The sequence below is a fragment of the Syngnathus floridae genome, chromosome 22 (genome assembly GCF_059516105.1).
Source record: "Syngnathus floridae isolate MCC-2025c chromosome 22, RoL_Sflo_1.0, whole genome shotgun sequence".
NCBI lineage: Eukaryota > Metazoa > Chordata > Actinopteri > Syngnathiformes > Syngnathidae > Syngnathus > Syngnathus floridae.
The window spans coordinates 4,073,972-4,088,434 of record NC_142434.1 but is presented as its reverse complement, the minus strand read 5'-3'; the positions used below and the strand labels follow the sequence as shown (position 1 = coordinate 4,088,434).

The 14,463-nt window shown below is 44.0% G+C and overlaps 1 protein-coding gene across 1 annotated transcript; it reads left to right on the top strand.

The window, feature by feature from the left end:
• Positions 1–729: 729 nt before the first annotated feature.
• Positions 730–14,456, top strand: gas2l3 (growth arrest-specific 2 like 3). The gene is made up of 11 exons (XM_088366916.1): positions 730–1,896; positions 2,736–2,777; positions 3,505–3,683; positions 7,754–7,809; positions 9,602–9,794; positions 10,106–10,224; positions 10,291–10,432; positions 10,899–10,962; positions 11,031–11,172; positions 11,616–11,723; positions 12,269–14,456. Exons 4-11 carry the CDS (start codon positions 7,786–7,788, stop codon positions 13,517–13,519), a joined length of 2,043 nt encoding a protein of 680 aa, XP_088223042.1. The 5' UTR covers positions 730–1,896; positions 2,736–2,777; positions 3,505–3,683; positions 7,754–7,785; the 3' UTR covers positions 13,520–14,456.
• Positions 14,457–14,463: the final 7 nt, after the last annotated feature.

Below are 14,463 nucleotides of genomic sequence, written 5' to 3'. Positions count from 1 at the left end.
GTAAATATACAGTAATGTCAACTAACATAGGATCTTGTTATTGCATTATTCTAAACAAATGTTAGTTTTTTCCACTCTTAGACATCATAATTTAGGATAAGATTTGGCAAAGGTTGCAAATCATCACCTCTATAAACACTGCAATATTAATTCATAGTTGTATTTGACAAATTAAAACAGTATATATTAAAATACTTGTGGTATGTGGCAAAAAAATGCATGCAACCAAGAATAAATCTGAGATTAAGGTTTGTTTATGACGTCTTCTTACCAGGTAGCATTTCACTCGTTTTCATCAACTTTACAACTAGTTAAAATGCATTGCTTGTTAATGAGACTGATTAAGCGATACTGTAATGTAAGTGCGTTATAAAAACGCAAATTTTAAAGTATCCGTGTTTTTAAACTTGCTCTTTGTTTGAAGAATTATTTCCAAGTCAAATTTGCAATTCCGGTCCAATTAACTAATATATTCCAATGACTTTGTTTTGCTTCTTCAAACTCTGTTTTTGCAATGCAAATCGCCTACTGATTTTCGTTATTGCATAAGCAACTGGTTATTAAGTATAACTTATATTTTGCACCTTCGTGACCCTCCTAAAACTTTCATCGTTGCTTGACCCCCCCACCCACTCACCCCGCGACCCCTTTTGAGTGTAACTGCCAAATGTTATCTTCTTGACAGGGTTACATTCAACCATTACGCGTACCCCCTTTACTCAATGAAAAAAAAAAACCTGTCACAAAATGGCGGAGACGGACGTTAACAGACCCCATTTTGAAGATTTGACAAGCATGCGGTGGGGAAATATGTGTTTGAATTGCGTGCCACTTTCGGCTGCACGTCTTTTTTTTATTTAGCAGAGCGCACCGGAGTTCACCTCGGCCGCCGCCCGTTTGGACAACCCACGCCCGTCAACCGAATTCGGAGCTCATGAGTTCGCCGCTAGCTAGTTAGCATGGTAGCTTAGCGTCCCAAGCTAACTTGACGAGGATACTACCGAGCCGCTGTGAGGACATTGGGATAATCCTATTAGCTGCTAACTAGTGTTATCTACAAGTGTATTAATGTTAGTAATGGATGAATAGTTAATAACGCCTCGAAACGCCGTTTACTAGCAATACAATGTTGTAGCATCGCTTTGACGCTATTTGTACCACAGTCTTTCCCTCTGCTAACTTATAAAAAAAATCAATATTATGGTTACTATATTGAATAAATTCAGAAAAATCATAGACTAACGTTTTTATTTATTTGTTGAGGTAAACAACACGTTAACAGTCGAGCTAATAATGTACGCTAATGTAATTACAGTGTAAGATAACATGCTAGTTATCCGATATTTTTTCATGTTCTTTCAATATCAACGTTGAGATTTAGTTAAGGCGACTTTGTCGGGATTATAACGCAGTAATAACAGGATGGAAAGTTTTTGTTAGTTATCAACAAATAACTAACGTATTAGCAATACAGGCTACAGGCTAACGTTAGCTCAATGTACCGTAATGTGTACGCAGGTGAATTTGTGTAATATCAGATAATAAAACACTTGAAACGCAGATCAGAGTTCTTACGTTTGATTGACTTAATAGTTAAGCATACATATTTTTCGTCATTTGGTCTTTGTTGACATGACTGTCAGAGCATGATGTAAGTCAACTAGTTAACCCAAGTTCTTAAATGACATATGTATAGAACTGTACACATCATTTGGCTGCATTGATCTATCACCGTGGAAAAAATATTAAATGAACTATACTGTTTGACTATTATCTATCAATTCGATTCCTCCCTTGCAAAAGTTACAGGAAATTAATGTGTTTAACTACCTACTTTTAGATACAACATATCTGCAAGGAAATTGAAGTTTTGTATTGGAGCTCACCATGTGACTTGTAAGTAATACAATGTAAGTTTATATATGTCCAAGATGTCATTTACAGTATGAATTTTTCAATGATCATGCATTCAAAGAATTTTGAATATTTGTCCACTACTATATTGAAAGCATATTTCCTTTTTTGCTGTCAATAAACATTACTGGCATAGATTGATGAAGAAAAATAGCTTTGTTATTAATAAACTACAGAATGCATACCTTTTAGTTATGCAAACCCCAACAGTGCCAAAAAATGAAGTGATAAATGCAGTACAGCTATATGCAGTCACACATCATATGATTTGACAGCCTGGCCACTAATGGCATATGGCGCAAAAGGGGCAAAGTATAGGCCAAGCAACCAAACAAAAGAACTCAGTGGGACGCTAACTGCGTGTAACGTCCTTACAGATCCCCCGGGAGTCCTCAATTTAAAGTTTTGGGTCACAGTGAGACTACAGAGGAGTCAAAGGAGTTATTTAGTGGATTCTGGCTCCGCCTTGTGGCAGTCTGGAAAGTTGCATCTATCAATCAACTATGTTTGTTTTCGTTAAATAAGACCCGAGACCGGATTAAAACCGTACAATATCAATACACCAAGTCACACACACACAAAAAAAAATCAAGTACTAATGTATAAGCATACCACTTTGTATGTTAAACTCAGCATCACTTATACAATTTTTCTTTTCTTTCTTTTTTTTTTTTGCTTGACAGATTCGTGCAGCTAAAGTTAATCAGCGTTTTATAATTTAGATTGCATTTAAATATTGCTAACAATAAAAATGTATCCATTCTTGCTTTTTATGTCATTCAAATATCGGTGTGGTGATGCAGTCTATTTTTTACCACCAGGTGTCGCCTCAGTACAAGGTTTGGAGCCAGCTGTGTCCAGAGGTATTCATTGTACATTTTTTAAAACATAAATAATCCTAATATACATTTTACATATACATTTTCCTATGGTATTTTATAAAGATTTATTTATAATAAAAATAATATTTTACCCAAATAAGTATTTTTATCATTTTAAATTTTTTTGTTGATTGTTTACCTCGGAGAGTATGAAACAATGTAGACGAAAAAAATAACACAGAATAATATATTTAAAAAAATTAAAATAGTGTAATTTAAGTTTGTTGTGGTGAAACATTTTATTTTAATAAATAATTCACATGGCATGATGCTTTTGCAAATGGGACATCACGTGTGTGCGTACCACCAACATTTAGAAACTGCTCTAAATTTACATGGTTTACAACAAACAAAGAAATATCTAGTTACTTGGAGCTTCAAAGGGGCTTCTGTGAGACTGGACTCTTTCACAAAGTATTTATTATCCTGTATGGGAAGGGTGCGGCCCACTCAATACTCCTCCAGCTTTCTCACGAGACTGAACAGAGTATTCACTTTCCTTATTGTTTATTATAAAGTGGGCCATCATTTAGGACAATACAGCAGGGAAGCCTTTTTACTAAACTTATTCACTACAATTAAGCATTCAACTACTTTTTATCATCCCATAATAAGCATAACTTAAATGTCTTTTATGGTAATTCCTTTTTGTGATTTCTAATAATCAAATTGTCATATTAAAACGCTCTATGGATGGTGTTAATGGCAGGTGAACCAGACCCCGCCCCCTCCAGAGGCAGGCGCGCTCTGATTGGCTGGTTCGAACAGCAGCAGCGCAACAGGGTAAGTTGACGTACAAAAATGACTCCCTTGCCGACGTCCACGTTTCCCACAAGGAAACGCCGATTTGATGCAAACTGAAAGACTCTCATCACCGCAGTGCTGCTGGTAAGTCCAGAATGTTGTTTTTGTTTGCAAAACGTGATGCAAGTTGTAGAAAAGACTAATCAGAGAGTTTCAACACTGAAAATGCCTCGTGGTGCATTGTATTAAAACTTGCATCTCCTACTTTAGTCTAGAAACCAAATTGCAAGTCCCATTCCTGATTTTAATGTACTTTTAGAGTACTCGTGTTAAAACTACAACCTGAAGTTTAGACACACGTTTTTATCCTTGATTGGCAGATGGGAATAAATAGTTAAGAGGATCACTGCTAGTCCATCTAACGTGGGAGGGCTGCACTTGCTGATAAGATCGTGAATGTTTGGGATGAGGGAGACTAAAAAAAGTATTAGTAACTGATACTGCTGAATTTAGATTTAAGAACTTGTCATTTTGATGTGCAGCATACGCCCTTTGCAGTGTGCACGCTCGGTCACGTGACTGAATCTGTATATTTGAAATCTTGCTGCAAATGTCATTATTAAGTATTGTTTCACGAATGATTAAAATTATGTATTCTTTTTTATGTGAGCCAATGCAACATAAATAACAAATGTAAAAAATAATACATAATACAAAGGCAGCCTTCATCTATCTATTGGCACCATCTGCTTGATCTTTGGCACCAGGCTTTGGATTTTGGGCCAGTTAAATTCTTGGGAGACCCACATAAGACCAGCCCAGATGAGACAAAAGCAAGCTTAATGAGTTCAACTACACCAGGCGCATATGGGCCGACACAATGGAGATGATAATGAAATTGCAGATTACCCTTTATTTATATTACACATGTTGGGGGGGGTTTGATTTCCATTCCTGTTTTGCCCGACCTTCACTGAAAGAGGGGATTTTGCAATTCCTAGAATACGTAGACCTACTTTGGCGTGTCTTGGATACTTCTGTGTATTTTTGGAGGCTACATTTGGTTACCTTGGAGTCTTAACAATGAGGCCTACATTGCTGTAAGTTTTTGCCTTGGCGACACAAACGACTCCCGCTGTACTCGTATTTCTATCGTCGTAACAACCCATCGAGGCCTCTTCCGATTGCCTTGTGAGGTCGGCTAGTTGGAATTGATTTGCTGGGAAGTCTGCAAGGGACGTGATGATGTAATGGCCGTTCGTTTTGCATATTTGGGAAGAAGGTCATCAGTAACGGCTCAGACCGGGCGCCTTGCCAGACAAACCCGTTTATAATTTAAAGAATGCCCGCCTTATCAACCGAATGACCTCATCGAATTGTTTGACCTCCGAGGGTCCACTGGACTTGGTAGCGCTTGTACATATTTACTCCCGCCCCCCCGCCCCCATCCTTTCAAATCAACCGGGCCCCTTCTGTATTGAAGCTGGCTTGTAAATGAAACACTCCTGTGACAGGATAATTAAGTCCAGACACAAAGGGCTCAGCAGGAAGGACTTGAATCGAGTGGGGAGTTGGTATTCTCTCGGGCCCGGCAGAACCCAGGGGAAGGTTGCAGGAGATTCATTTTGAGGTGGTTCTGGCCGCCCATCGTTTGGTTATTTTTTATTTTTTTCAACTCCACAAACTTAATTGAGGTCCAAACGCACGCAGCAGGAAGGTCGTAGCGTGCTCTGAACTGAACGGGTCATTGCCTTTTTTTTATAATTCGTTTCAAAGTGACTCATAATTATATAAGGCTGTTCATGTTCAAAACATTTGCCATCTTTTTTTTTGGTTGAACTTCCAAAGAGCTAACATGACATTTCCTGGGAGTGTTCAAAAATTTCAAACTACACATGAGCCAACTCTTGATTTATTTCTTACTCATCTTTGGAATCCCTCCCGGGCATTCCCAGGGCAGCGCGGTGTAAAATCAAAAAGGACACTCGTCTGGAACGTTCTACTTTTAACTCCTTACATAATGCGCCCTTCGTTTAATGGCACGGGCTGCGTGTGTGTGTGTGTGTGCGCCACGTGCCGAGTTTGTGTTGTGATGACGCCGCGTCGTGGAGGTGGATGCTGTCTGGAATAGCGTTGATCCTCTTAACTGATTAGTGCCCGTGACTAGAGAAGAGGAACCTGCGTGGGAGGTGGACGGACAGATGTCTACCCCCCCCCTCCCACCTCCACACGCCATCATCCTTGTTTATTTCAGACCCCGAGGACTCTCTAATGAGCTCCTTTCCTTTTTAATCGACTTCTGGAACTCTCGAAATGAGCCAGAAATGAAACAAACATCTGGAAATCACATCTGAGTTCTTTGGACTCGAATATCAGTCGTCGGTTCTCGAAACAAAGCCGTCATTTCCATCGTAACAAGAAGTGCAGGTTGCTCGACCGAAATCCGATCTTTGTATCCCGAGGTTTCTGTGCGTCATTTACTCCGTTAATCCCTGGATTCGGAACAGCTCAATCCACACACATAAAAATGAAGCGAGGAATGAAGAACTAGTTTGTTGTCCGTGAGTAGAATTGAGAAAGGGGAGAAAAAAATGAAGATGGCTATTTTTTTCCTTTCCTGGTAACCGTTTTGGAATTTGCGTGGAAAGAGTTGAGGGCCACTCCCAAGTTCATCACTACCACAACACAAGTTTTGTTTGTCGCCTCCTCCGTCCATCTCGCCCTTTTGTTGACATCTGTGGGAAGTCGCGCCAGTCCATTTGCACAGTGACGAACATTTGCCGTGTTGTTCTGAGGGCCCGGATTGTTCCTTTCCCTCTGAGATTCCAAATGTCAACGTTCTCCAGCTCTTTAGCACAACGGTGACATTTCAACACAATGCTTGAATAGTGTTGAAATTCTCAATGAACTTTATATAAATATTTCATTTCAGCCTGTTTTGGGAGTTCCTGGGTTGGTGGAAGTAGTTGGTGCAGGGGGGAGGGGGGGGTCGTCGGGGGGGTGCAAAGGAAACAATGGAAGCTTTGTGAGTGTCCCGCTGTGACAGGATTTTTTTTAAGGGGGGGTTGAAGGGGTAGTCCTGGTTTCACCAAGCGTCGGCACTTCATCAGTCAGAGAGAGCACCTCCTCCTGCTCCCATCCATCCCTAACTCCCCCCCTCCCTCTCTTCTTGTCATCCCTTCGCTCTCCGTCGCCACTCACTCGTGTGCCTCCACTCTAACCGGCTTGCTAACGCATCCTAGCTGAGAGGGAAATGTGCTTTTTGCATTGAGAAGACTCTCCGGTCATTTTTTTTTTTTTTTCCATTAAGGTACGTGAGCTCATCTTTTCTTGGAATGCACTCTTTTGGAAATCTTTCTGCATGACAACGTCAGTAATGTTCCATAGCGACGGTTATATGAGGTCATATTTGGAGAGGGATGATGCTGTGTGTGGTGGAGGGGGGGGGGGGGGGGGGGGAGGTTGGGGGGGGTTGCACTATTGCCTCAGCTGTGTTGACCAAATTATCAATGTTATTAGGATCTCCATGCTGTGATTGCTTTCCTCCTCCCCCCCCCCCCCCCCCCCCCCTTTTGACAAACACGCTCTCACACATACCCGAAGGGACAGTTGAGTCGAGGGTAATCCTTCACATCCTGTGTGGGAAAGGGCAAGAGAGGAGCACTCGCTAACCACGTCACTTCCTCGTGAGAGTCACTTTTTATTCCGGAAAAATGAAAACAAGCATTTCCGCTCGTTACCAATCAATAATGAGCGCTCAGTTTGACTTACCAGGTATCAAAATGAACGGAATTTTCTCATTGACCTAATTTGGAGTCTTAGAAGATAACAAAAAGAGAATTGTTTGAAGAAGAAATTTGAGGCCAGGAAGCCGTGATGGCCAAACTACAGTGGGACCTTTGTTACGCTAACAAAAGCCAATCCGGGAAGACGTTTCACCTTAGGCTGTTTTGATTTTGAATTAATTTTGCCAATCAGAAAGAAGGGAATTTGTCAATAGAGTTTGATTTGGCTACTGAAGAACTTTGATGGTACATTAACTAATAACTGTCATGTTTTTCTAGTCGCACTTTGAAGTTGATATCAAGCCGATACAAATTTAAGGTATCGGATACTCGCGGAGGCTGCCGATACCAACAACCAGTGACTCAACAACTGCATCAGAAAGAATGCTTATTGTTAATATTTTTTTTTTTTTGCTCATATTTCCACAGAATGAAGAAGTGAATCATCTGTGATTGCAGTCATGGCTGTCCAGACTGGCATCCAGGTAAGTTCATGAATTAATTCATGTTAAATGGACAACGCCACAAAAAAAAAAGCATCGCTGCTCCTTTTTGAGCACCGCCCAGCTTCAGCCAGGCTTTGTTTTCATGACGTTAGCAGCAGCTCCCTAGTTGTTATTTTGATAACATTCCAAAAAATGTCGACATCTGTCTCTCACCCAGCAACTGACGCAAGCCCACCTCTGTCACGGCACGCAATTTCATTCTCGTCACGCGTGTCTGGCGTTCCGCCCTCGGGACCCCGAGGAGTGTCTTTAGCACATTTTCGGGAGGGGCGGCTGGAATGCAATCCAAACTTTTTCCTCCTTCACCTCCCAGTAAGCAATGTCAACCACGTGAAGATCCGAAACAACAAAAGTGTCAAGTTACGTTTTTGCATTGCGACGTATTTTGCAACCAACTAAACCCCATTTTTTATTTTTTTTTTGGTGGCAGGCAATCCTCCATTGTCTTTTCATCAATCACAGCATCAACCAAAAATAAAGGAGCCCTAAATCAGATGTATTGATTATCCAAGAGACCCCCGAGGGCTGATATTGATCCATAATCGACTGCAATGACTCTGCAATCGAGTTTCCGGTTGCGTCACGCAGCGGGCTGCAAAAAAAGGACCAAGTCCCTGAACGCATCATTAAAAGCGAGCATCTGCCAGTTGAAGTCTCACGTGCAAGTTATGTAATAGACAACACGGATCAAGACATCGATCGGTCTTTCTGCTGTCATTAAATATCGAATTGTTTTGGCTCGCCTTTACCTTTGACCCTATTACAATCGCAGGAGGCTTGCGGGTATAAGTGGATCAAGTTAAGAGCATCAGCTCAACTCCATGAGGGGGGGGAATCTAATGTACTGATTTAATTCTCCGCTGTAAGGTTGCATTTAGTCGGCGGATTATCAGCAGACATTCCTCCATTGGGGAAAAAAAAGGCGATTTAAGGAAATGGTGAACTGGCTAATCGGGGAACGCTAATCTGCTCGCAATGTAAATTTGAATTAAGTACCTGTACTTTTTTTTTTTACATAATTAGTCGTGTGAAAAAAAAAAAAACACATGCAAGTGCTCCCAGCTGAGTTTTGTTACATAACTCGCGTTTGTCCAGCTGGGTCGATTCGACTCTTTTGATACAAGGTCATATGTTCACGTTCAGAACATCAGGTGTGCACGAGTTTGTGTTTGTGAATCTTTCTCTGCGTGTGCTGCGCTCGGGTGGAAAGGTCATTCCCGAGGCGTTTGCTCCAGCTGTTCACCTCACGTGTTGCCTGCAGGGACTATTTTTCTTTTTTTTTTTTTAACCGAATAAAATCAGACAAATTTATTCGAGGAAATTAGTCCGTTCCCCACAGTGGACTGCTAATTGTATAAATAAATTTGAATTAAGTTTGTCGTGAAAGCCGTGGGAAAACTTTCAACATTCATTTTAGTAATATTGTAGAAAATATTGTTAAATAATTCCGTCTCTGTTCGCCTTCCTGTTTGTCGGCGGAATCAACGAGAATGTTTCAAGGCCCGCACAAGACCCTGCCTTGTTCTCAACACAATAACAATGGAAGGAATGTAATATCGGCATGTAATGGACATCGAGATTATCGCCGTGGGGGGGGGCGTGGCCGCCTCGTAATAAATTGCGTAACATCTGTCCGAATGAGTCATCTCCATGGACATCTGCTAGCGATTTCCCGAGCTTGTAAACAATGAAAGAATGGGTTTTGATAATTCCCGAATAATTTGGGCGTGACTAAAACCCTTTTTTTTTTTTTTTTCCTGACTGCTTCTAGGTATGGTTTGGCGAGAAGTTCGACGCCCCCATCCTGAGCCCGCGGAGTCCCCGCAGCCCGTTGGCGCAGCGGCACGGCCGCGGGCCCGGCCTCACCGACGTCTTCCAGTACGACCAGTGGCTGGCCGTTCGGCACGAAGCCACCCTGGTACCCATGCAGGAGGATCTCGCCATCTGGCTCACGGGCATGCTGGGTACATTTTAGAGCCTAATCGTTTATAATTTCGCAGGGAGGAAATCGAAACTGGTGTTGTTTTTTTGGGTATCGCTCGGAAACGTGACTGGAATGACCCAACTATTGTGTTTCTTTTCAAACTTGACTAGAAGCTCTGGAAGTCAGGTGCAGCGGGGTTAAGTTACTTTTGTTGTTGGTTTAAAAAAAAAAAAAAAAAAAAGTGGGTCAATCTTTGTCACTTTGTGCCTATGGTGGATTTTGTCCCACTTAAGAATTCAGTGGCAGGTCCCATATTTTTTTTAAGTGCAGACAATCGATTGACTTTTCCAGAAGAGGAGGTGAGGGCCGAGTTCTTCATGGAGGAACTCAACAACGGCGTCAAGCTCTGCAAACTTATCGGCGCCCTGCAGAATAAAATCGCCCAGACTTGCCCGTCTGCACTCGGCAAGGTGAGCAATCAAATTATTTCATTTGAGCTTTATGATCTGATTATTTATTTTTTTTTATTCCAATAGCTTTTTCCAACGCAGAAGGTTGCCTGTAAGCTTGACGCCTCTCCAGGTTCCTTTTTCGCTCGTGACAACACTGCCAACTTCCTGTCCTGGTGTCGGCGAATCGGCGTGGACGAGACGTACCTCTTTGAGTCCGAGGGGCTCGGTGGGTTGACGCCACCGAATTTTTCTAATCCCGCAAAACGCTTTGCATAATCGTCAAAGGGATTTTCTTCTGTTATGGAACTAAATTAGAACAAAAGGCTTATTTTATTCCCAAATCCCATTACGGCCTGTTTTCTTAGCCTGCAAGTCCTTTTTTTATTTAAAATGGCCGATGACTTCATTCGTCGTGATAAAGTCTCCCAAATCGAATGACACAAGCAAAAGCAAGCCAGGCTGCGAGCGGTTTTATTAATATCCGTACATTTCAGCTCTCTGCTCTAAATTTGTGTTCCCTTCTGCATGATTCACCCAAGCGTCCTCCCTTCGGGGAATCATTAACTTCCATGTCACGTTTTCAAGCGTTGCACCTCTGTCGTCCCGGATGTTGTCGAAACAAGAGCCGAGAGGACAGCTGCTCCCTCGTGTTATTTACTCATAAAGTCACAATATTATTTTATTTTTTTCAGTGCTGCACAAGGAGCCCAGGCAGGTCTGCCTCTGCCTCCTGCAAATTGGACGCATCGTCTCCAAGTAGGTCAATTTTGTGTTTTCATAACAGATTATGAGAAAGAATCCATGCTAACGCAAAAACTCGGCAGGTACGGCGTGGAACCTCCTGTGCTGGTCAAACTGGAGAAGGAGATCGAGCTGGAGGAGACCCTGCTCCTGACCGAGGAGCCGCCGCCGGCCGTCCAGACCTTCAGCGTATGCTGCCAACATGGCGGCCTTTACCAGTCAGGGGTGAGTCTTAAATATATTCCAAAATCTATGTTTTTGGTCACACGTGAGCTCTAAATTCATCCGTAACATCCACGTGCCCCCGCGTCCAAGATGGTGTCCGGCCGGCCCTGCCGCTTGACTGGTCTGGGCATGACGCACCGAAGCTGACCATGTGACCGCGTCCGCAGGCACTCTTGTGACTCGCTACTGCACGTGGCATTAAATAAATGCACAGATTTTTTTTTTTTCTCCCATCTGGGTGGGTTTCCTGTCTCGTTTTATGACTCTAAGAAGAAGTGAAGTGGAATCCAAAACATAAATAGCTCCAAATGTCCAGCTTGGAGACAATAATCGAGATATTATCATGTTGCCTTCAAGCCATCTGCCGTTTATTTTTTTTTAACCGTGATTATAATTGTGGTGAATTCCAAAAAATCAACCCTCCTCACTTTTTCCTTTTTCAGGAACACGGCGCCGACGACCCGCCTTGCTGCAACTGCTCCAACAGGGTGTCCATTGAGTACCTGTCAGAAGGTCGCTACCGACTCGGGGACAAGACCATCTTTATTCGGGTGAGAGTTCCCGGCTACTCCACATCGGTAATCCAAACTCTCAAAGGGACACAGTGTGTATTGAGAAGGATCTCGTTGTTCCATCAGAAATTCGATACTCCCTGAGTGAATTACTAACCGAAACCCGTAAGGCTTTTTTTTCTGCATTGCTTTCTCTATTGTCGGTGTTTCGGCTTTGTAAAATAATGATGTTGCAAAGCAGGCGACCATAATTAATGCCGAAATAATTTCATTTGCTGTTTATGTTAGCTTTACGTTTTAGCCATGCGATTAGCGTAAAGACACATTTTTAAAAGAACGAGGCAGAGGTGAGTCAATCAAAATGTATTAATTGCACATTAAAAAAAATATATATATATATATATATATAGCTTAAATAAATATTTTAATTCTATGTCCCAAAGTGCTGTTGACATGTTAGCACCACTTTAAAGCGCTGCAGGTAAGCTCGTTATAACCCGCGGCGTTAGTCCCATTACATCATGAGCCGAAGTGCTTCTTCACGATTGGTTGACATTGAAGCCGAAACTTGTTGTTGTCCTCAGATGCTTCACGGCAAACATGTGATGGTGCGCGTCGGGGGCGGCTGGGACACGCTACATGGCTTCCTCAGCAAGTACGACCCGCTGCGCGTGCTGCAGTTCACCACCTTGGAGCAGAAGATCCTGGCCTTTCAGAAGGGCCCGCCAGGCTTGGGAGGTCACCACGGCAGTACGGCGCCACCTCCTGAGATGGACCCCTTGGCGGCTGTTGACGACCTTATCTCCTCGTCTTCGTCGTCCTCTTCCTCGTCGTCCTCCTCCTCAGGCTCGGTCTGCAAGACCTCGCCGCCAGCCACGGGTCAGACGTGTCGCTCCTACGCCGCTTCGCCTGCCTGCACGCCCACGCTGGCCAGGAAAGGGGCTGGCGCGGTGCCAAAGAAGAACCTCCAGTTAACGTCGCCCGCCCCGAGGAAGCCCACCCAGCTGCCTTTGCCTGTCTCTACCAAAGTCTCCTCTTCCTCCTCCTCCTCCTCCTCCTCCTCTTCTTCTTTGCCCAGCACACCTGTGGGCAGCTCCAAGCAGTCCCCCAGTCCAGTGCAGGTCCAGCGAAGAGCTTTGACGCCCCAAGCAGAACCATACGCTGCATCCAGACCGAGGCTTCGACCGCCCACTCGAATCCCCGCTTCTCAGCCGAGGAGTCCCGTCTGCCCCGAGCCTTCTTCCAAATGCCCCAAACCATCCAGTCCCATCACCATGCCACGCCCTGCCGCCGCCCCGAAAGATGCCCGACCCCCGACGGGCACCGGCCAGCGCACCCGCCTCGCGCAGCGCCGCCCCGGCTCCCCCGCCTCACGCCTCCGTCTCGAGACAGCAAGGAGGGTCCGGGCGGCAGCGCGTAATGCGGCCACGCCCGTTCTGCAAGCCTCCCCAACTAGGCCAGAATCCACCTCACCTCTAACCGTTAAAGACACCGCAGCCAAAACCAAGGTGCCGGCCCCGACCAAGGATTCCAGCCCCTTCCAACGAGGTCCCGCTGCCCCTTGGCGACACCCTGGGGGCAACGGTGCCCTCACCACCAGCACCAAAGCCAACCAGAAAGAAACCACCACCACAACCCAGAAGGCAGGACAAAAAACGTCCGCTTTGACGAACACCATCAAAGCCGAGTCCACTCTCGTCTCGGCCCCACCGAAGACCACCCCGGATGTCATAGCGAAACCGGAGCACGGCACCAGCAGGAAGATCCCTCAGTACAGAGGCAAGCGCGAAGACCCTTATTTCGAAATGAACTGTCGAAGAAGGCCGAAGACCTGATGGGAAGGGCCTTTACCAGCAGGCTGGTGAATTCGGGGGGAAAAAAACAAAAAAATCTGCACTTGTTTCTGCTCCTTTCAAACTAACCCTTATTGAGTCAAGTCTACTGCCATTTTATTCTTCGTAGCAGGGGTATCCAGAAGTTTTATTACGCGGCCCTCGGACCGTAGTTTGGACAGCGCTTTTCTTTTTTGTTTGGAGCCTATTCCACATTTTTCATCCAAAAGTTAGCGACAGTTTTTAGGTCTCGTCTTTGCGGTGGAATAATCGACGGTTCCTCTTTAACACTTACTTTGACTCTTTACATTTTTACACACGCGGCAGTCGCGACGGTCTGAGAGACTTTGTCCAAAGTGAGCTTCGAAAGCAGAAAAGGCGACCAAAGTCATACGTGTCGTTTCTAAACGACGCAACCGGAACTGGAACCATTTTATTTCTCCAGGGAGTGACGGAGAGCGACATCGAGATCAAGTCCTCTGTCATCGTCACAAACCGGTGATTGGCATTCGAATGTATGAGATGGGTGAAGGGGATGATTTTTGGGTTTTTTTTTGTCAAATGAAATTTGCACAGTGTGTACAAACACTTGCACAGTGTGTACAAACATGTTATAAGGAGGCAAAGGTTACGGATAAACTACTGATTTTTTTTTTCCTCTCGTCAGGCCATGCCATCGCTTTGAGTGCGTAAACGTTTTTTTTTGTCGTTTTTATGTTGGTGTGTTGAAATTCTACTTTTCCATGTGATGTTTGTCTGTATTGCTAAGTAGAGAGGATTCCAATGCTTCCCCCCCCCCCCCCCCTTTGTGTTTGGCACTTTACAGAAACCTCTGTTTGTCACACTGAACGTTGACCTTGTCTCTTGTCCCAGAAGCTGTTTGTTTGACGTGGTTGTTTTCTAATAAACGGGTGGAAATCCATCTCGACTGCATTTTCAATTCTTGC